The sequence below is a fragment of the Lampris incognitus genome, chromosome 1, assembly GCF_029633865.1.
Source record: "Lampris incognitus isolate fLamInc1 chromosome 1, fLamInc1.hap2, whole genome shotgun sequence".
Lineage (NCBI taxonomy): Eukaryota > Metazoa > Chordata > Actinopteri > Lampriformes > Lampridae > Lampris > Lampris incognitus.
The window spans coordinates 56,401,135-56,424,325 of NC_079211.1; the positions used below are offsets into that span (position 1 = coordinate 56,401,135).

Consider the following 23,191-nt stretch of genomic DNA (forward strand, 5'->3'; position numbering starts at 1 on the left):
CTTGTACAGTAAGATGAAACAGGGCTCTAAGAGTTACATTGCACTTCAATACAAACACTACAGCTAGCCGTAATATTCATATATTAATTATCATTTAATTAACTTTGTTAAAAGAAACACTCAACGGTAGGGAAAGTGCTCAACAAATAAGGAGCAAAATAATCCAGTGAGTCAAGTACGTTCTTCATGAGACAGTACACGCCTGTTTCCTGCCATAAGCACCATCAGCTGTCTAAGGGGCCATAAGTGGGACGGTGAGACCGTGAGGCCATCGGAAGTGCGTGCGCCCAGAGGCGTGAAGGAGCTGGTAACGACCACGGATAACTAGACTGGCCTTTGACTGGTTAACGTAGTTGCCCGTGGTGCGGGAGACCCGGGTTCGCGTCCTGGCTGCGGCGGATTCCTGCTTGCCCGCCCCCCACCCCCGAATTCGTTGCATTGGTTACATTGACAGCTGATGATTGCTTATGGCATGAAACAGGCCTGTGCTATCTCATAAATAATTTACTTGACTCGCTGGATAACTATTTAATTATTAATCATGTACATTAATACATTGGATGCGAGATGAGCTTTTACATTGTGTGATTTTGACTTTACCCAATTATAATGAAAGTATATGAGGAACGTCTGGCTGATTCGTTATAAAAGCAGGCGTCTGGTGACGTATGTGAGTGATATAACCCTAATTATATGATGTACTGTGTTCTAGAACAAAAAATACTACACATTTCAGAGATTCTGCGATGGTTAAGTTTTCAAAAGAGCTCTTGCAGAAGTTATATTTTTTAACCGATTAAATTCCTCATGTGTTGCCTTGTTGCACGGTAGCGGGGGCTGCTGTAATGCTTTAGTATCACTCAGATGTAGCTCGTCTACTCACACACGCCATCTGCCAAATCACAGAACCAAGAAACCTCGTCACAACTCCCACGCTGCCTTTTTCTGCTCGTGGATATCTGCTCATGATCCCCCCTAGCTGGCTGGGTTGGCAACAGGGGCAGCAGCCTTCTCAGCAGCATCTGGCCCTCCTACCACCTCAGGAGTCTCCTCGGTGGTGGGGTTGACCTTCACAAGCTTTAGTATGTTAAGAACGGTGGTTTTGGCGTCCTCGTAGGTTTCCTTCAGGCCCTTCTCCAGCAGGAAGCCGTCACTCTCCTCCTCTGGGTTCTCCAGAGCCATGGCTGCCTCCACAGACGTCTGCAGGTACCGTAAACTCACCGCCACTGACAGCTAGGACAGAAACAGTCATGATTCTACCATACACTGTGATTCATTCAGTATCGCCACGGTTGTCGCTTGCCTGAGGGAAAGTGTCAAGTGTGTTATACCAGTCTAATAACAAGTGTAATAACAAGTGTGTTATTATACCAGTCTAAAACAAGTGTAATAACAAGTGTGTTGTTATACCAGTCTAATAACAAGTCCAATAACAAAGCTGTTGTTATACCAGTCTAATAACAAGTCTAATAACAAGTGTGTTAATATACCAGTCTAATAACAAGTCTAATAACAAGTGTGTTATTATACCAGTCTAATAACAAGTCTAATAACAAGTGTGTTAATATACCATTCTAATAACAAGTGTAATATTATGCCAGTCTAATAACAACTGTAATAACAAGTGTGTTGTTATACAAGTATAATAACAAGTCTAATAACAAGTGTGTTATTATACCAGTCTAATAACACACTTGTTATTAGACCAGTCTAATAACAACTGTAATAACAAGTGTGTTGTTATACAAGTCTAATAGCAAGTCTAATAACAAGTGTGTTATTATACGACTCTGTCAGTTTCACAAATAGTGCTGTCCATGAGGAGAACGAATGTTTATTGAAGCGAACTGGGGGGGGGGGCAGCCGGGAACCGCCGCAGCCGGGACTCGAAACCCGGTCTCCCGCATCGCGGGCGTCTACGTTAACCAGCCGACTAAAGGGTCCGTCCCGTGAGCCAGGGGCTAGCGAGTCTACTCATTCATGCTCGTTAGAGTACGTACAGTGCTGCTGTATTGCTGTATCCTGCGCAGAACGCTGCGCAGAACGCTGCGCAGAACGGCGGCTGTGTCGTTTTAAAGGAAGACCACACCCACAAGCAGCACGAGGCTCAGGAAGTGCACCATCAGGTGAACGGTTTGGTTTGCCTGACCAGACTGCTTCCATCTACACAGACTGGACGGTTCTGGTAGCACCGCCGAAGGACAACGCTTCAAACGACTTCATCACCTTGGGAATTAAATAAGTAAGACTACCGGAGTGAGAGAGTGTGCGGACATATTACAAGCATTATGGCTGCGTCCTCAGCAATGCTTGCTGGTACATGTAGTAACTGCAGGACTTGCTCACCGAGCAGGAATCGCTGTCTTTGTCAATATGAGTAACAACCAAGTGGTACACGTTTTAATAGACAATGTACACCATTAGTACTTCCTTTTTTGGGGGGGGGGATTTTTCCCCCTTTTTCTCCCCAATTGTATCCGCCCAATTACCCCACTCCTCAAAGCCGTCCCGGTCGCTGTTCCGCCCCCTCCGCCGATCCGGGGAGGGCTGGTGACTCCACATGTCTCCTCCGACACATGTGGAGTCACCAGCCGCTTCTTTTCACCTGACAGTGAGGAGTGTCACCAGGGGGGCGTAGCGCGTGGGAGGATCACGCTATTCCCCTCGAACTGGCGCCCCGATCGACCAGAGGAGGCGCTAGTGCAGCGACCAGGACACATACCCACATCCGGCTTCCCACCCACAGACGCGGCCAGTTGTGTCTGTAGGGACGCCCGACCAAGCCGGAGGTAACACGGGGATTCAAACTGGCGATCCTCGTGTTTGTAGGCAATGGAATAGACCTCTATGCCACCCGGACACCCACCATTGGTACTTCCTTGACGAACATTGAAATGTCCCTTTAAGGCCGGTACGCTCTTCTGTCTTTGGCAGCAGACTCGCAGACACCTACATTGCCTCCTACACCTCCATCTAGCCCCACTAACATCTCTCCAACTTCATCGGAACCAGAGCTTGGCGGCAACATTGCAGATTGCAGGCACCTCCAGCTCCTCCCACCTGCTGATTAGGTTTTGGTATGGGCAAGGCTGAATTATGGACCTGGCATACCGGGCGAGTGCCCCGGGAGGCCCCCAAGAGGTCAGGGGTATTGTGTTTGCGTATAGTAAGGATCCCCAGTCATACCCTACAAGAGACGTTTGCTCCAACCCTGCGTCGTGATGCAGGACCCAAGCTAGTCTCTATTGATGCGGGGGGCCCAAGCTACAATCTCTACTGATGCAGGGCCCCAAGCTACAAAGTCTCTATTGCTGCTGAGCTGCTATTCTCATCTCTGTTTGTTTTGGGGTTCAAAATTGTGTTGTACTTTGTAGGCGCCATCTGAATTCCATGCAGACTGGCATTGCGTCGACTGCCATGTTGGGTATTTGCATTAGTTTTACATTTAACAATGCTTATTGTTGTTTGTGTAGCCTATCTGACGGGGCGGGGGGTTGCCCCGGGGCCCCCTGGTGGGTCAATATGGCCATAGGTATGGGTCAGGAATGGGCTGAAGTGGTCAAGGTAATGATCAGGGAGGCCGGTCCACCCTTCCGGAGAGAGAAGCTGGAGGTCTCCGTAAGTCTGCTGCCAGACCCCCCTCATCTGTGTTGGTACATGTACTTGTGTCTGCACCGTGGTACAGACAGAAGGGTTCTGGCTGACTGGGGATTGCAAAGGTTCGTACTGACTGGAGGAAGAACACCTGCTTGTGTCATATCACACAAGACCAATCAGTAGACAAAGGAGCCAATACACTATACATAGACACACAACAGCATGAATGATAACACAACCCAATGCGCATGTCAGCATAAATCTAGTTTTATTCTCAAGCGTCACAAACACTGGGGGTGGGGGGTCCGTTTAAGGACTCGGTGTTCTGACTGGCCACAATAATTACCCTGGATTATGTTGAGTATGTTCATTCTGGGAGAGTTATTCATTTGAAGAGAAACTAAACACATACATGTGTTTGAGCTGTAAACGGAATGATGTGACTATAGGGTGAAGAAACACATCAAAATATTTTTCTTCATCATCTTCTGGCTGCTCCCGTTAGGGGGCGCCACAGCAGATCGTCCGTTTCCATCTCTTCCTGTCCTCTGCGTCTTCCTCTGTCACACCAGCCACCTACATGTCCTCCCTCCCCACATCCATAAACCTCCTCTTTGGCCTTCCTCTTCTCCTCTTTCCTGGCAGCTCCATATTCGGCATCCTTCTCCCAGTATACCCAGCATCTCTCCTCCACACATGTCCAAACCATCTCCATCTTGCCTCTCTTGCTTTGTCTCCAAGCCGTCCAACCTGAGCTGTCCCTCTAATATACTCGTTCCTAATCCTGTCCTTCTTTGTTACTCCCACTGAAAATCTTAGCATCTTCATCTCTGCCACCTCCAGCTCCACCTCCTGTCTTTTCATCAGTGCCACTGTCTCCAAACCATACAACATAGCTGGTCTCACTACCATCTTGTAAACCTTCCCTTTAACTCTTGCTGGTACCCTTCTGTCACACATCACTCCTGACACTCTTCTCCACCCACTCCACCCTGCCTGCACTCTCTTCTGCACTCCCCGTTACTTTGGACAGTTGACCCCAAGTATTTAATCTCATACACCTTCATCACTTCCACTCCTCACCATTCCACTGTCCTCCCTCTCATTCATGCATAGGTATTCCGTCTTGCTCCTACTGCCTTTCATTCCTCTTCTCTCCAGTGCATACCTCCACCTCTCCAGGCTCTCCTCAACCTGCACCCTACTTTCGCTACAGATCAAAATGCCATCCGCGAACATCATAGTCCACGGAGACTCCTGCCTGATCTTGTCCGTCAACCTGTCCATCACCATTGCAAACAAGAAAGGGCTCAGAGCCGGTCCTTGATGTAATCCCACCTCCACTTTGAACCCATCTGTCATTCCAACCACACACCTCACCACTGTCACACTGCCCTCATACATATCCTCCACCACTCCTACATACTTCTCTTGGCACCTCCTCTTTCAGCACCCTGTCATGTGCTTTCTCTACATCTACAAAGACACAAAGTAACTCCTTCTGGCCTTCTCTATACACTCACTGGCCACTTTATTAGGTACACCTTGCTAGTACCGGGTTGGACCCCCTTTTGCCTTCAGAACTGCCTTAATCCTTCGTGGCATAGATTCAACAAGGTACTGGAAACATTCCTCAGAGAGTTTGGTCCATATTGACATGATAGCATCACGCAGTTGCTGCAGATTTGTCGGCTGCACATCCATGATGCGAATCTCCCGGTCCACCACATCCCAAAGGTGCTCTATTGGATTGAGATCTGGTGACTGTGGAGGCCATTTGAGTACAGTGAACTCATTGTCATGTTCAAGAAACCAGTCTGAGATGATTCGAGCTTTATGACATGGTGCGTTATCCTGCTGGAAGTAGCCATCAGAAGATGGGAACACTGTGGTCAAAAAGGGATGGACATGGTCAGCAACAATACTCAGGTCGGCTGTGGCGTTGACACGATGCTCAATTGGTACGAAGGGGCCCAAAGTGTGCCAAGAAAATATCCCCCACACCATTACACCACCACCACCAGCCTGAACCGTTGATACAAGGCAGGATGGATCCATGCTTTCATGTTGTTGACGCCAAATTCTGACCCTACCATCCGAATGTCGCAGCAGAATTCGAGACTCATCAGACCAGGCAACGTTTTTCCAATCTTCTATTGTCCAATTTTGGTGAGCCTGTGCGAACTGTAGCCTCAGTTTCCTGTTCTTAGCTGACAGGAGTGGCACCCGGTGTGGTCTTCTGCTGCTGTAGCCCATCTGCCTCAAGGTTCGACGTGTTGTGCGTTCAGAGATGCTCTTCTGCATACCTCAGTTGTAATGAGTGGTTATTTGAGTTACTGTTGCCTTTCTATCAGCTCGAACCAGTCTGGCCTTTCTCCTCTGACCTCTGGCATCAACAAGGCATTTTCGCCCACAGAACTGCCGCTCACTGGATATTTTCTCTTTTTCGGACCATTCTCTGTAAACCCTAGAGATGGTTGTGCGTGAAAATCCCGGTAGATCAGCAGTTTCTGAAATACTCAGACCAGCCCGTCTGGCACCAACAACCATGCCACGTTCAAAGTCACTTAAATCACCTTTCTTCCCCATTCTGATGCTCGGTTTGAACTGCAGCAGATCGTCTTGACCATGTCTACATGCCTAAATGCATTGAGTTGCTGCCATGTGATTGGCTGATTAGAAATTTGCGTTAACGAGCAGTTGGACAGGTGTGCCTAATAAAGTGGCCGGTGAGTGTACTTCTCCATCAACATTCTCAAAGCAAACATCACATCTGCGATGCTCTTTCTTGGCATGAAACCATACTGCTGCTGCTGATCATCACCTCTCCTCTTAACCTAGCTTCTATTACTCTTTCCCATATCTTCATGCTGTGGCTGATCAACTTTATACCTCTGTAGTTGCTACAGTTCTGCACATCACCCTTGTTCTTGAAAACCGGTACCAGTATGCTTCTTCTCCACTCCTCAGGCATCCTCTCACTTTCCAAGATTGTGTTAAACAATCTAATTAAAAACCCCACTGCCATCTCTCCTAAACACCTCCATGCCTCCACAGGTATGTCATCAGCACCAACTGCCTTTCCACTCTTCATCCTCTTCCTAGATGCTCTCACTTCCTCCTTGCTAATCCACCGCACTTCCTGATTCACTATCCCCACATCATCCAACCTTCCCTCTCTCTCTCATTTTCTTCATTCATCAGCCCCTCGAAGTACTCCTTCCACCTTCTCAGCACACTCTCCTCGCTTGTCAGCACATTTCGAACTGCTGCTGCGAGATCTAGATCGGCTGTGAGAGCTTGGTCTGCTGCGCTGTGGGCCCAGGGACGGCGGCCTTGCCCGGAGCTGCACCCGAGGAGGTAACACCAAGGGCAGTCTGACAGGACAGAATTACCCCTACCCCATTTCTCCTCCTATCCACACCATGGTAGAAGAGTTTGAACCCAACTCCAATGCTCCAATGCTCCCGGACTTACTGCCCTTCCACCTGGTCTCGTGCACACACAGTATGCTCCCTTCTCTCCATCATATCAGTCAGCTCTCTATCTTTACAAGTCATAGTGCCAACATTCAAATTTCTGACTTTCACCACCACACTCCTACCCTTACTCTTCTCCCGCTGCCTCTGGACATGCCTTCCCCTTCTCCTTCTCCTTCACCAACAGCCTCATAGATTTCACCAGCACTCTGCCGGCCAACAATACCGGTGGCGGTCTTTGGTAATCTGGACCTCAACTGATCCAGTATGGATATCTGATTTATGATCCACATATTTGATTTGGTAAAGATGTTACACCGGATGCCCTTCCTGACGCAAAAAAACCCATTTATCCGGCCTTGGAACTGGCACTAAGAATGCACTGGCTTGTGCATCCCCAGTGGCTGGGTTGATGAAACATATCAATGCTGGTGTTAATATTGACTATTCTTTCCAAATTTATAAAAATCAGTATTTCATGGGTTGAAAATGGCTCTACGCGCCATCTATGTTTTTAAATCAGCCCTGAAGGGGGAGAAGTTCTCCCCCAGGTGTGAGCCTATCTCCACCCAATGCATCATTTTGAAAAACGCGAAAAAGTTGACTTTTTTGGCACACCGGAGGGTGTGCTCCAAATATCAGGGCATCACATTGCTCAGCCTCCCTGGGAAAGTCTACTCTAGGGTGCTAGAAAGGAGGCACCGACCGATTGTCGAACCTCGGATCCAGGAGGAACAATCTAGATTTCGTCCTGGCCGTCGAACAAAGGACCAACTCTTTACCCTTGCAGAAGTGCTGAGGGGGGCATGGGAATTTGACCAACCAGTCTACATGTGTTTTGTGGACTTGGAAAAGGCTTACGACTGTGTACCCCGGGGCACTCTATGGGGGGTACTGTTGGAGTATGGGGTACCGGGGCAGTTGCTACAAGCCATCCGGTCCTTGTATAACCATAATGAGACCTGTGTCCGTATTCTCGGCACAAAGTCAAACACGTTTTCAGCGGGTATCGGACTCCGTTAAGGTTGTCCCCTGTCTCCGATTGTGTTTGTGATATGCATGGACAGGATGTTGAGGCACAGCCAAGGTGAGGAGTGTGTCCGTTTTGGGAATCTCAGAATTGCATCTCTGCTCTTTGCAGACGATGCGGTTTTGTTGGCTTCATCAGAACGCGACCTCCAGCGCACACTGGGGCGGTTTGCAGCTGAGTGTGAAATGGCCGGGATGAGAGTCAGCACCTCCAAGTCTGAGGCCATGGTTCTCTACCGGAAAATGGTGGATTGCTCCCTCCGGGTTGGGGATGAGTTGTTGCTTCAAGTGAAGGAGTTCAAGTATCTCGGGGTCTTGTTCACGAGTGAAGGAAGGATGGAGCGGGAGATTGACAGGTGGATTGGTGCAGCATCAGCAGTAATGCGGACGTTGTACCGGACCGTTGTGGTGAAGAGGGAGCTGAACCGGAAGGCAAAGCTCTCAATTTACCAGTCAATCTTGGTTCCAGCCCTCACCTATGGTCACGAGCTTTGGGTAGTGAGCGAAAGGGTGAGATCGCAGATACAAGCGGCTGAAATAAGTTTCCACCGTAAGGTGTCTGGGCTCAGCCTTAGAGATAGGGTGAGGAGCTCGGACATCCGGAGGGAGCTCGGAGTAGAGCCGCTGCTCCTTCTGATCGAAAGGAGCCAGTTGAGGTGGTTCGGGCATCTGATTAGGATGCCTCCGGGGCGCCTTCCTTTGGGGGTTTACCAGGCACGTCCAATTGGGAGGAGACCCCGGGGTAGACCCAGAACTCGTTGGAGGGACTACATGTCCAATCTGGCCTGGAATGCCTTGGGATCCCCCAGGAGGAGCTGGAGGGCGTTGCGGGGAAGAGGGACGTCTGGAGTGTAAATAATATAAGTATAACTTGTTTTAACTTGAGAAATTTTCAAAAGGTTGGTGGAAAATGTAATAAAGGCGCAAGGTTAGCGAGTAAATGAGTGGTTTCAGACTCACACTTAAGGGCGGGGATGGGGGAGGTGGACTTCCCCCCTCTGGGCCTTATCATTGTTTTTTGTTTTGTTTTTTTCATTATGTAGATAAGTCCCAACTGGTCGACTCTACGTCAGCATTGGCCTTGCTAGGTTCAGGGATGATTTTAAACAGTAGATAGTTGAGCCATTTTCAACCCACGAAATGCCAATTTTTATAAATTTCTTAAGAATTGTCAGTATTAACACCAGCTTTGATCTCTTTCATCACCGTACAGTCATAGCATTCAGTTTACAGCTCAAAAAACACCTTTAATTTTTTAGTACCTCTTTAAATAAGTACAGTTTTACAGAATAACTAGGTACAAATTGTTTTTGTACACATTGAGAATCAAAATCTGAGGGGAAACTGGAAGAATTCACCTGGCAACAAGATCCGTCCATCCTGTAAAACCAAACGCTTGCAAATCCCATTATCTGGCAGGAACCAGCAATTCCTATTGGGATCTGATTAGCTATGAACATGTAAATATTCTTGAATAGTAGAATAAGCTCTAATACCCCACAGCCAATGGTCAATATGAGTGTTTGCATGAGCTAATCTATTAGTACATGCTTTAACACAGACACATGTAGTCAGATAGCATTGTGTTCCTTGATTTATCAAACTGGTAGAATGGTGATTTATTTGGAGCACATCAGAACTGGATCAGTTTGTAATGGTTTATCTTTGTTTACCAGTGCACAAGTGTTACCATTTGTATTTACTACTGTAGATATATCTTTGGTTGTTGGTGTTAATGTTGACATTATGCAGAAGTGCAATCTGCATTAACAGTAGTAGTTAGGAAGTACAAAGAATGCTTTTGTATGCTGTGGATATTTTGCTGGTATCTCTTCTGTAGTGGACTTATTCTTGTATTGCTAGTATATGATTGGTACCTACTATTTATTTATTTATTTATTACCATCAGCAGATGTACATACACACCTGCACACATACATTAGTCCTTCACCTAAATACTCCTAAACTCTGGCTACTCTATACCATAGTTTCCCCAGATTTGTGCATCAGCACACCCCTATACATGTATTTAAACATGCCCCCAGCAATTACCCTTTCCAGGGTTCCTATTCCCATGCTACACAAAAACGTACATGCTCTTTTTCTCTATTTGAGATGTTAGGGAAACACATAAAGAACACCAGGAAGAAACCAGGGAGACGTTGGGATGTTATTGGGTGCAGGCATTTGAAAGCACTTGCATAGCTAGTTTGGGTTTGCTTGAAGCGGGCATAGAGGGGGGGGGTGCTGGGATGCTGGATGTACTGTTGAGCCTTCTTTAGGTGTCTTGAACCTAAGTTATCAAAACATCAAACATGAAGGAACCTAAGTTCTTTAATAGCTCCAGTGACATACCTACTATCTCACGCTCCACTGTAAGAGCTAGTCGAGGCACTGCAGTGAATGCTGTTGCCTGTGAATTGGGCAAGTAGATTCATGATAAAGACAATGTCCCCCATGGAACCTACTGATATGTATTAGCTTTGTTTCTGCACCAGACCTCAATATGCGTGAGATTGTGTCACCATTTTCTGCACATCTGTAAATATATTGTTGTACATAAATGGCAGACAAAAAAAGCCATCCTGTTGTTAAGTAATGAGCAGAAAAAAGTGTGAATCTCACTGTTATCCTCAGCAACCAAAAAGGATTAATCTTTGCCATTTTTCCAGTTTGGGTTTTAACCAGGAAGTAACTTTGTACCACCCTTCCTTGATTGGTCTTTTGCAACACAATCCAGAGGGACATGTACGAAGTGATTGGATCTCTGGTTGAAAATCAGGTATTGATGTTGATCAGATGTTGTAAATCTATGGCTCAGCTCGAAGTCTTTGTATGTTGGCCAGCTAATACTCTCATGGCACGGAAAATGAGAAAAACTACCATACTCAGCTACAAACTGAACAAGTATAGATGGTTTATTAGCCATAGGCCATGCATAATGATATATGTATTTTTTTTAATGGGTATGAGGGTTCCATTCTTCCCCTCTGAGAATTGCCACCTTAACATGGTGGAGGGGTTTGGGTGTCCTGGTGATCCTGGGAGCTGAGTTGTTGGGGGCAATAGCTCCTGGTAGGGTCTCCCAAGGCAAATTGGTCCCAGGGGAGGGGACAGACTAAGAGCGATTCCCAAGAAACCCAATGACCAGACCTGGTAAGGGAGCTCGCTGGCGAGCACCTAGTGGCCGGTTCTTGGCCCATGGGGCCCAATTGGGCCAAGCCCGAAAAAAACAACATGGAGCCACCACCCCGTGGACCCACCACACGAGTGGATGAGCATTGGGGTATAGTGCAATGCAGACAATCACGGGGACCGGAGCATGCCAACTTCTGGCATCACAGATTGGTCCTCGGGACATGGAATGTCACTTTTCTGGCAGGGAATGGGCCTGAGCTGGTGCAGTAGGTGGAGTGGTACCAACTAGCTATAGTTGGCTCACCTCCAAACAGAGCATGGGCTCTGGCACAAAATTGCTGGAGAGGGGCTGGACTCTACTTTTCCGGAAGTGGCCAAGGTGAGAGGCGCCGGGCGGGTGTGGGGTACTCACAAGTTCCCGGGTGAGCACCGCCGTGTTGGAGTTCTCCCCGGGGAGTGAAAGGGTCGCCTCTATACGACTGCGAGTTGCTGGGGGGAAGGCTCTGAGTGTTGTGTGTGCTTATACACCGAATAGCAGTTTGGGAGTATCTGGCCTTCTTGGAGTCTCTGGGTGGTGTCCTGGATAGGGTTCTGCCTGGGGACGCTATTGTTCTTCTGGGGGACGTCAATGCTCACGTGGGCAATGATGGAGAAACCTGGAAGGGCATGATTGAGAGGAACGGCCTCCCCGATCAGATCCCGAGTGGTACCTTGTTATTGGACTTCTGTGTGAGTCATGGATTGGCCATAACAAACACCATGTTCAAACATAAGGTAGTTGATAAGTTTACTTGGTACCAGAACAGCTTAGGCTGAAGATCGATGATAGACTTTGTAGTCATATCATCAGATCTGCGGCTGTATGTTTAGGACACTCGGGTGAAGAGAGGAGCAGAGTTGTCAACTGATTACCACCCCGTGGTGAGTTGGACCAGATGGCAGTGAAGGCTGATGGACAGACCTGGCAAACCCAAACGTGTAGTGAGAGTGAACTGGGAACGTCTGGCGAAGGCCCCTGTCCATGAAGTCTTCAACTCCCACCACCAGAAGAAGTTATCATGTATCCTGAGGGAAGCTGGGGACATAGAGTCTTAGTGGACCATGTTCAAAGCCTCTATTGCAAATGTGGCAGGTAGGAGTTGTGGTCATAAGGTCATCGGTGCCTGTCGAGGTGACAACCTAAGAATCCGCTGGTGGACACCAGCGGTGAGGGAAGCCGTCAGGCTGAAGAAAGAGGCCTTTTGGGCTTGTTTCGCCCAGGGGTCTCCTGAAGCAGCAGACAGGTACCGGGATGCCAGAAGGGCTGCGGCTGCGGCGGTTGCGGAAGCAAAAACTCAGGTGTGAGAGGAGTTGGGCTATGGAGGAGGACTTTCAGTAAGCCTCAAGGGGAACTGCTGACCCAGACTGGGGATGTTGTCAGGTGGTGGAAAGAACACTTTGAGGGGCTCCTTAGGAGGTAGAGTCTGAAGACTCAGGGGAAGCCCCACTCATAGCCCCGGCAGAGGTCTCTGAGGTAGTTAAGAAGCTCCTCGGTGGCAAGGCGCCGGGTGTGGATGAGATTCGCCCTGAGATGCTGAAGGCCCTGGACAGTGTTGGGCTGTCTTGGCTGACACGCCTCTTCAATGTCGTGTGGAGGTCAGGGACAGTACCTTTGGAGTGGCAGACTGAGGTGGTAGTTCTCATATTTAAAAAAGGGGACCAGAGGGTATGCTCCAATTATCGGGCCATCACATTGCTCAGCCTCCCTGGGAAAGTCTACTCTAAGTTCCTGGAAAGGAGGCACCGACCGATTGTCGAACCTCGGATCCAGGAGGAACAATCTAGATTTCGTCCTGGCCGTCGAACAATGGACCAATTCTTCACCCTTGCGCAAGTGCTGAGGGAGACATTGGAGTTTGGCCAGCCAGTCTACATTTGTTTTGTGGACGTGGCGAAGGCTTATGACCGTATACCCCGGGGCACTCTGTGGGGGGTAACGCAGGAGTATGGGGTACCGGGGCAGTTGCTACAAGCCATTCGGTCCTTGTATAACCAAAGTGAGAGCTAGGTCTGCATTCTCGGCACAAAGTCAAACACATTTTCAGTGGGTGTCGGACTCTGCCAATGTTTTCCCTGGTCTCTGATTCTGTTTGTGATATTCATGGACAGGATGTCAAGGCGCAGCCAATGTGAGGAGTGTGTCCGTTTTTGGGAACCTCAGATTTGCATCTCTGCTCTTCGCAGCTGACGTGGCTTTGTTGGCGTCATCAGAACGCGACCTCCAGCGCGCACTGGGTCGGTTTGCAGCAGGTTTACAAGCGGCCGAAATGAGTTTCCTCCATAGGGGGCCTGGGCTCAGCCTTAAAGACAGGGTGAGGAGCTCGGACATCCGGAGGGTAGATCCGCTGCTTCTTCGAGGAGCCAGTTGAAGTGGTTCGGGCATCTGATTAGGATACCTCCTGGGCGCCTTCCTTTGGAGTTTTTCCGGGCACGCCCAACTGGGAGGAGAACCCGGGGTAGACCCAGAACTCGCTGGAGGGGCTATATGTCCAATCTGGCCTGGGAATGCCTTGGGATCCCCAAGGAGCAGCTGGAGGGCGTTGCTGGGAAGAGGGACGTATGGGGTGCCCTACGTAGCTTGCTGCCACCGCGGCCCGACCCCAGAGAAACGGCTGATGATGAGATGAGATGAGATGAGATGAGATGAGATGAGATGAGATGAGATGAGATGAGATGGTCCCAGTCTTGCCACAGGCTTTGTGTTGAGACTTTGTAATCAATAAACTGACAAAAAGTTGACATTTCATGTTTGGCTAAAGGATTTGTTACGGGGGGAGGTGGAAATGGATGTGCCCTGTTTTATATTACGTTTACCTAAAAATTACATCCAAACGCATATCTCCAGGTCAGATTCCCCGCGAAACCTGGCAAAGCAGTTGGCCACACACAGAGAGGATACACAGCCATATTAGAGATGCACTGCCTTAAACACAACTACATCTTTCACCCATCAAAACAAGTGCACAAGCCACCAGATCTTTGAATGTAGATGTTTTGTCCACAGCAGTACGCAAAGTCAACAAAAATCCAAAACTCTTTGTCGCAGTATAAAGAGTTTAATGTGTTATTTCTGTGGGTAATTTTTATATCTTAACTCCTGCTGAAACCAACAGGTCAAGAACGAATTGCTTTGCTCCTGTTATGGGGGAAGAGTTTTTACAATCCTAGTGTCACGTTGGCCATTGTGTAAGCGTACCTGTAAGAAGATGACTGACAGCACTCCTGGACCAATTGCATTCATTAATTCCATGTAGTAGTTCACCAGAGCCTGCCTACAACCGCGGCTGTACAGGTTGAGCTCCTCAGACTGGTGCTCGTAGTTGTAGTGGGCGTTGTTGTCCAGCAGGTGGTACTGCAGGCAGGGCCGCGGTGAGGCGGGGTTACAGCAGCTGAAAGGAACGCCATCCACCAGGTAGCGGCCGTCCACGTTACTGCGAATACGACTGGAGGACAAGAAAGGAGGGAGCGGGGGAGGAAGGAACCAGATGATGCATAGAAGCAAGGTTGAAAGAGAGGGACCATCAGTAGGTGTGTGATAAGAGGGAGCCATGACAGAAGTAGAGAGAAAAAAATTAATGAAAGGAGGAAGAGGGAGAGGAGAGATGGCGAATTAGAGCACGGAACATTCTGAACGGTACAGTCACATCGCTTCTGCAGCACTTCAAAACTGCATGATGCCACGGTGTTGTTCAAGTGGGACAGCGGTATCAAATGCTTTCTGACTTTTATCTCGACAGAGCAACAGTCAATTGTTTAGTCGGTGACCTGGTGGTATTCTCGCTGCTGCTGCTGCTGCTGCAGTCAAGTGCTGTTCCTCCTGCTCACGCACCCCCCCTCGCCTGTTTTCCATGCTCCCTTTCATAATCCTCTTCTCACTTCTCTCTTTAACAAACCTTTTTCATCCTTCTGCGTCATTCTTTTTCTGTCATCTTGTCTACCTCCAAAGGAAAGATCCCATTTACCTATGTTTAATCCTTCACAGATAGGGCTCGTCTTCCTCCACCTCACTGCCCTTCTCCCTCTCCCCTCTCTCCCCTCATCATTCTCCCTCTATTACATAGCCCTCAACTTTTTCCTCAATTTCTCCATTGAGGAAAAAGCTTGATTTCTTTTTGTTCCTCCCCCCATCCCCCACCCCAATTGTACCTGGCCAATTACCCCACTCTTTCGAGCCGTCCCGGTCTCTGCTCCACCTCCTCTGCCGATCCGGGGAGGGCTGCAGACTACCACATGCCTCCTCCCATACATGTGGAGTCACCAGCCGCTTCTTTTCACCTGACAGTGAGGAGTTTCACCAGGGGGAAGTAGCGCGTGGGAGGATCACGCTATTCCCCCCCCTCCCAAACAGGCGCCCCAACCGACCAGAGGAGGCGCTAGTGCAGCGACCAGGACACATACCCACTTCCGGATTCCCACCCGCAGTCACGGCCAACTGTGTCTGTAGGGACGCCCGACCAAGCCGGAGGTAACACGGGGATTCGAACAGGTGATCCCCGTGTTGGTAGGCAACGGAATAGACCGCTACGCCACCCGGACGCCCCTGTTCCTTTTAACCTTTCTCACCCCCCTGCATCTCAAAACTCGCCCCTCCTCATACTGTCAGTCACTCACTCCTTGACCTCCTTCGAGGTGAAGTCCAGGTATCGGTTGCTGATCCACTGGACTTCAAACCAGTCCCGGAAGTTGTTATTTCCGCAACAGCGCAGCTCAATCTGTAAACGATCAATGGTCTCCTTCTGGAAACATCGGCCCGGCACATCTGTGTCCCGGTAGAACCGGATGCCATTCCTCAGACCCACCTGAAGAAAGGAGGCACAAAGGGCCACAGAAGCGTCATCCAGTGTCTGTCACGTACGTCACTGGATGACAAAATAAATTCAACAAAACTTGAAAAACCTACCAAAATGAATTCTGCTTGTAAAATGTAATATGGAATAATAAAATGTTTGAGGAATTATGAGATTTTTTGTTTGTTTTAAGGCTACATCCTCATCTATGCCCGTCATCCCACCACCTTTTTCCAACATCAGTATGCTACTCACTGTTCTTTACGCCAGCCAGCAGTCATCAAGCAGCCACCCGCACCCCACCCCCCACATTACCCCTGTCCTGTCCCCTGTTTCTGACCCCCGCTCACTACCCTTCCCCACTCTGTCCCCCACCTTGAGAGACTCTTCGAGGTGTCCCTGCAGGGCATAACTGAGCACCACAGCAATGATGAGCAGAGAACAGAGGAGAAAAGCCACGGCAAACCAGGCCAGCAGGAAGTGCTTCCAGCGAGGGAAGCGGGACATGTCCAGGGAGTCCTGACACACCCGGCAGGCAAACCAGTTGGTTCCAATGGAAGCCAGTCCCACCAGCATCAGGATGTTGGGTACCACGTAGATTTCTGTGTTGTCCATCACCTGGAGAGGGAGAAGCAAACTCACAGTTCACAGTTACCACAGGGTTTGCACCTACTAGTACAAGTCACTGTGCCATTTCCTCTACCAGCATCGGAGGGTAGATCGCCGGTGAGCTGTGCTTTCTGTGATGAGGGGGGATTTGAAATAAGCGGAGTGGCTGAGTGATGACACACTCTGGTCCATAAACTGGTGACAGCAGAGGTGAACTACTATGGACTGGCTTTCCAACAGAGCTTGAAAGTACCAACAGACATTTACTTAAGGGCTGTGCACAAGTACAGCTTTGCTGTACATGTACTTCACTTGAGTACTGCCATTTTGTGAGGCTTTATACTTTAACCTCATCACAATTCAGAAGGAAATAGTACGCCTTTTATACATGCATCTGACGAATGTGTTCACTGCTATTCATTAATTTTGACCAAGCTACCACCCGGACGCTGCATTTCCTACTGACTTTGCAGAATAAGATTTTATATGCAAAACATACAGTGCGTTCATAAAATATGATGCATTGTTAAGAGTTTAGACTAGCCAAAGGCCAGCTATAATATAAAACCACTGCTGACAGGTTGACAAATAATTCAACAATCTGAAAGGGATAATTTTCCCGAGTGAGAACTTTTACTTTGAATACTTAAGTGCTGCTAATATTTAATTGTTTCTACTTAAGTGCAATTTTGAAGAAAGGACTTTTACTGTTATGGGAGTATTTGTACACTGTCATATCACTACTTTTACTTATAGTCTTATATAGACAGTAGGTATATAGTCTATTATATAACATTATATAGACAGTAGGTATGTAGTCTTATATAGTCTTTTAAACCTACTGTCTCTATAAGAACAACCTGCTGTCTATATAAGACCATATACCTGCTGTCTATATAAGACTATATAAGACTATATACCTGCTGTCTATATATGACTATATAAGACTATATACCTACAGTCTATATAAGACTATATACCTGCTGTCTATATATGACTATATAAGACTATATACCTGCTGTCCATATTTGACTATATAAGACTATATACCTACAGTCTATATAAGACTATATAAGACTATATACCTGCTGTCTATGTAAGACTATATAAGATTATATACATACTGTCTGTATAAGACTATATAAGACTGTATACCTACTGTCTATATAAGACTATTTTAGACTATATACCTGTTGTCCATATAAGACTATATACTTACTGTCTGTATAAGACTATATACCTACTGTCTGTATAAGACTATATAAGACTATATACCTACTGTCTGTATAAGACTATATAAGACTATATACCTACTGTCTGTATAAGACTATATAAGGCTGTATACCTATTGTCTGTATAAGACTATATAAGACTATATACTTACTCTCTGTATAAGACTATATACCTACAGTCTATATAAGACTATATACGTACTGTCTGTATAAGACTATATAAGACTGTATACCTATTGTCTGTATAAGACTATATAAGACTATATACTTACTGTCTGTATAAGACTATATACCTACAGTCTATATAAGACTATATATGTACTGTCTGTATAAGACTATATAAGTACTGTCTGTATAAGACTATATACGTACTGTCTGTATAAGACTATATAAGACTATATACCTACTGTCTTTATAAGACTATACAAGACTATATACCTACTGTCTGTATAAGACTATACAAGACTATATACATATTGTCTGTATAAGACTATATAAGACTATATACTTACTGTCTGTATAAGACTATATACCTACAATCTATATAAGACTATCTAAGACTATATACGTCCTGTCTGTATAAGTCTATATAAGACTATATACCTACAGTCTATATAAGACTATATAAGACTATATATATACTGTCTGTATAAGACTATACAAGACAATATACCTATTGTCTGTATAAGACTATATAAGACTATATACCTACAGTCTATATAAGACTATATACGTACTGTCTGTATAAGTCTATATAAGACTATATACCTACTGTCTGTATAAGACAATATAAGACTATATACCTACAGTCTATATAAGACTATATTAGACTATATACGTACTGTCTGTATAAGACTATATAAGACTATATATTACATTACAGTGATTTAGCCGATGCTTTTATCCAAAGCGACTTACAATAAGAGCATCATTTAATGTAGGAAATCAGGAGAACTACTAGTCATCAGAGGTCATAAGTGCATCTAAACAAGCATCTAAGAGCAAAACCAGTGATAAAGTAAAAGCGCAAGAAAGAGATTTTGTTCTGTTTTAATGAGTGAATACAATAAGTGCTAAGAACAAGTAACAGGGTGGTAGTTCTTAAAGAGGTGAGTTTTCAACCTGCGCTGAAAGATGGGCAGCGACTCCGCTGTGCTGACATCAGTGGGGAGTTCATTCCACCACTGTGGGGCCAGGACAGAACAGAGCCGGGACCGGGTCGGTCGGCAGCAGGGGCCTCTGAGCGACGGGGCAACCAGGCGTCCCGAGGCAGCAGAGCGAAGTGGTCGGGCGGGGGTGTAGGGCTTGACCATGGCCTAGAGATAGGAAGGAGCTGTTCCTTTCACTGCCCTGTAGGCTAGCACCAGAGTCTTAAACTGGATGCGAGCAGCTACTGGGAGCCAGTGTAGGGACATGAGAAGGGGAGTTGTGTGGGAGAACTTAGGGCGGTTGAACACCAGACGAGCTGCAGCTTTCTGAACAAGCTCCAGAGGTCTGATGGCCGGCGCTGGGGCGCCAGCAAGGAGGGAGTTGCCGTAGTCCAGCCGGGAGATGACCAGAGCCTGGATGAGCACTTGTGCCATCTCGTCGGTGAGGAATGGGCCAATCCTCCTGATGTTATAGAGGAGAAACCCGCAGGAGCGAGCAACCGATGCAACGTTTGCAGCAAACGACAGTTGGTCGTCCAGGATCACACCCAGATAAGACCGCCTGTCTGTATAAGAACAATCTGGGGCATTTTTGTGAGGATGACCCAGTTGTGAATATGCCATATCAAAGGAGCATTAAGCTCACTACTATAGCTTTGCTTGCCACAAGGCTTCAGACTTTTATCCCATTTTACTGTATTTCATGATGGCGTTATTGTGTTCATTATGTAGTTAGGGTCAGATATAACGACATAACGGCGGTATAACCGGGTGGATCGATTCGATTCATTAGCCTTGGTTGGCACCCAATCTAGGAGAAGGACAACTCCGATTTCAAACCTCCGAAGAAACCCTGAGGAAAAATCTGCATCCGTCTCCATTGCCAGTCGTCTCACTAGTCTTGCCACTGGTAGTAGGTGGTCTCGGACGAGAGAGTGGGGTTGATGATGCGCAACTCTTCCTCATTTTAATCATCACGCAAGTCATCGGTCATCCATCACAGGATGACGAGATGGTCCTCGTCGCTGCGACGGATGAATAACACATGACAGGGTCAGATATTAGCCATTTCTCCACACAACCTATTATTTTTCCCAATTAAACCAGGTCAATATCTGCCCTACACAACAGAGACCACATCAGTCTGGCAGATATATTGGTGATCATGGAGGCCTGAAAGCACGCGTCCACCCCCTGCAGGTTTCCTGTGAAGCTGATGGGACATCAGCATTCCCGAGAAATTGGAATTACATCATCAGCAATCAATGAAATGCTTTGCCTTAGGCAAACTCACCACAGTGGTATGATAGCGAATTGTTGATCTTCTAGTCTTTTGAATAGACACTGTGTGTGTGTGTGTGTGTGTGTGTGTGTGTGTGTGTGTGTGTGTGTGTGTGTGTGTGTGTGTGTGTGTGTGTGTGTGTGTGTGTGTGTGTGTGTGTGTGTGTGTGTGTGTGTGTGTGTGTGTGTGTGTGAGTGTGTGTGTGTGTACAAGGCAGGCCTATGTACCTCAGCCCTACGAAGCAGCTCGGTCTTGAGGTAGACCCCCAGACAGAAGGTGAAGGCCCCAGACATCACTGCCAGCCACGAAAGCAACCACAGCCCCTGGGCCAGATGCACACGCCTCTGCAGGGGGAACTTCATCTTCAGAAGGGCCATGGTTCATGAACACTAGCCAACAGAGAACGAGGTACCGAGACGAAGAGAGAGGACAGAAAAGACGAGAAGGGAAGGAGAGAGGAGAGAAGGGAACTCAGTGGATGCTGGTTAAAGATGGCGTGTCTAACCCAGACGTGGTCAGCTGCATGTGAAACAACACAACCCTAGCACAGAGGATACAAGAGGTCAGCTTCGAGGTTGTTTTCCCAATTTGTGTTGAGACGCACAGAGGTTACAGCAGGCCTGTCGCTTGTTGCTTCAGTGGGTCATTAGTGGATTGAGCTCCTCTAAGTTGTTCCAGGTGATGAGGATAAGCAAGAAGATCGCTTAGCTGTTGAAGGACACCATTACACTCAGAGCATAATCCAAAAGCTTTCACTTGGATGTCCAAAATGTCCCAAAAACTGAAGAATCCAAAACTGTGCAGTTGTAAGAAGCCAGACCTTAGAGAAAGTGAGGAAACTGTGGACCTATTAACTAAAATTGAGAGATAGTTCTTCCACCATAGATGACAAGCTTCCCCTCACGCTTTGAGGTTCTTTAAGGTCCTGTAACCACCGTCCAAATTCAAACACACGATTTCTTCCTCTTGGCAAGTTCTTGTCTTTTGATGGCACCCCTCCGGGTCAGTGCGGTGGGCCCCTAAACCTCTGCACCCATGCTGGAAGACACACAGACTGGCCAAAGTTTAGGGCTGGGACTTGTAATCCCCACCAACAGAGGCTTCGGGATCCTATTAAGGCCCCGGGGCCAATGAGAAAGCAGGCCAATGTCTAATCAGCAAACTTGCACTAATAGACAGCATTGTCTAAGATGGCCTGGAAGAGACTGGACTGTTATGACAGGCGGCATTAGCAGCAGCACAGCAGCACAGATAGTGGGACCGCGGATGTGGTGTGAGTTGTGAAGTACTAGACAGAATAAAAAAGAATGACAACAGAGACTAAAGGGTATGAACTTACTTAGATTCAACACAGAAAATCCCACAAAAGGGTCTGACCTTGTGTTACTGTCATGTATTGATATTAAGCTGAGGGAGGTAGCGTTTGCCTTCAAATCGGCAGGTCCCTCCTTCGTCCCATCCTTCAACGATGGCAAACTCCATCCCCAACATGTGTTCTTGTTGTTCACCACCGCCGTCACCTGAAGGAAAACACTTCAAAGTCTAGGCAATTAAATGTTTGATAAACACTCATTAGTAATGTGGATAAGTCGTTCAAACAGGTGGAGACTAATAAAACAACAGACACAACAGTCTGATGAGTTCAGTAAAGTGCATCTCTATGCCGTCATGCAGCCTTTAAAACCAGGAAAAGACAACACTCATATCATATCACAATATTACCACATCCAAAATCCCAGATGATATCTAGTCTTATATGATGACATCAATATAGAACCGGTATAGTATCGATATAGTGTTTCTATAATATTGATAGAGTATCGATATAGTGTTTCTATAATATTGATAGAGTATCGATATAGTGTTTCTATAATACCGATAGAGTATCGATATAGTGTTTCTGTAATATCGATAGAGTATCGATATAGCGCCAATATAGTGTCCAGTCCTAGTCGACACATAACCAGGACGGTCTCTCTGGTTAGACATGGTTTGATCCCACCTAGAGAATAGGGATTGGTTGTAAAATTGATACATATTTCACAGAGACCGAAGCTGATTTTGTGCTGCTTGTTGGCAGTTTTAAACAACGTATCATCATTACATGTTAGCACAGCACACATTTAAAGGCTGGGTTTCAGCGGCTGTCCGCATGGCATGTGTGTATGTGGGATGAGCGGGACCAGCATGTCTGCTGTAGCTGGCTCATTCGTGGAGAGGCTTTGACATGTGAATAAAGTTATGATGAGGAGGAGTAGTTTGGACTGTATAAGCATTTCTTAGCACCAGTGGGCTACAAGTGGGTGAGCCACTGAGAACCTGAGAGCGCCCCCTTCCCTCGTCTTCTCTACTACAACAATGACTTCTACAAGCAGTTTGTTCATTTTGCTTGTTGTTCAGTTTGTTGTTTAGCCTGTTAGCTTAGCCTGCGGGGCAGCAGGCTAAGCTAACTGCTAGCCCATGCAGACCGGCAGTTCCCACAGTCATCCTGGCTGGCGTTCGCACCCTTGCACAGTCATTTTTTATGTTGGATATATGTGTTTTTGTAGTTTCTTTGCAATTTGGATATATGTGTGTTCTTGTGGGATTTGGATATGTGTGTGTTCTTGTGGGATTTGGATATGTGTGTTCTTGTGGGATTTGGATATGTGTGTTCTTGTGGGATTTGGATATGTGTGTTCTTTTGGGATTTGGATAGGTGTGTTCTTGTGGGATTTGGATATATGTGTGTTCTTGTGGGATTTGGATATGTGTGTTCTTGTGGGATTTGGATATATGTGTTCTTGTGGGATTTGGATATGTGTGTTCTTGTGGGATTTGGATATGTGTGTCTTTGTTTTTGTCTTTGTGT

At 46.9% G+C, this 23,191-nt stretch overlaps 1 protein-coding gene across 1 annotated transcript; it reads right to left on the minus strand.

Moving 5' to 3' along the window:
• Positions 1-975: 975 nt before the first annotated feature.
• On the minus strand, positions 976-20,717 carry LOC130110794 (peripherin-2-like). The gene is made up of 5 exons (XM_056277975.1): positions 20,568-20,717; positions 16,445-16,687; positions 15,894-16,081; positions 14,479-14,725; positions 976-1,233 (listed from the first exon to the last, which is right to left on the minus strand). Exons 1-5 carry the CDS (start codon positions 20,715-20,717, stop codon positions 976-978), a joined length of 1,086 nt encoding a protein of 361 aa, XP_056133950.1.
• Between the last annotated feature and the right edge of the window lie 2,474 nt (positions 20,718-23,191).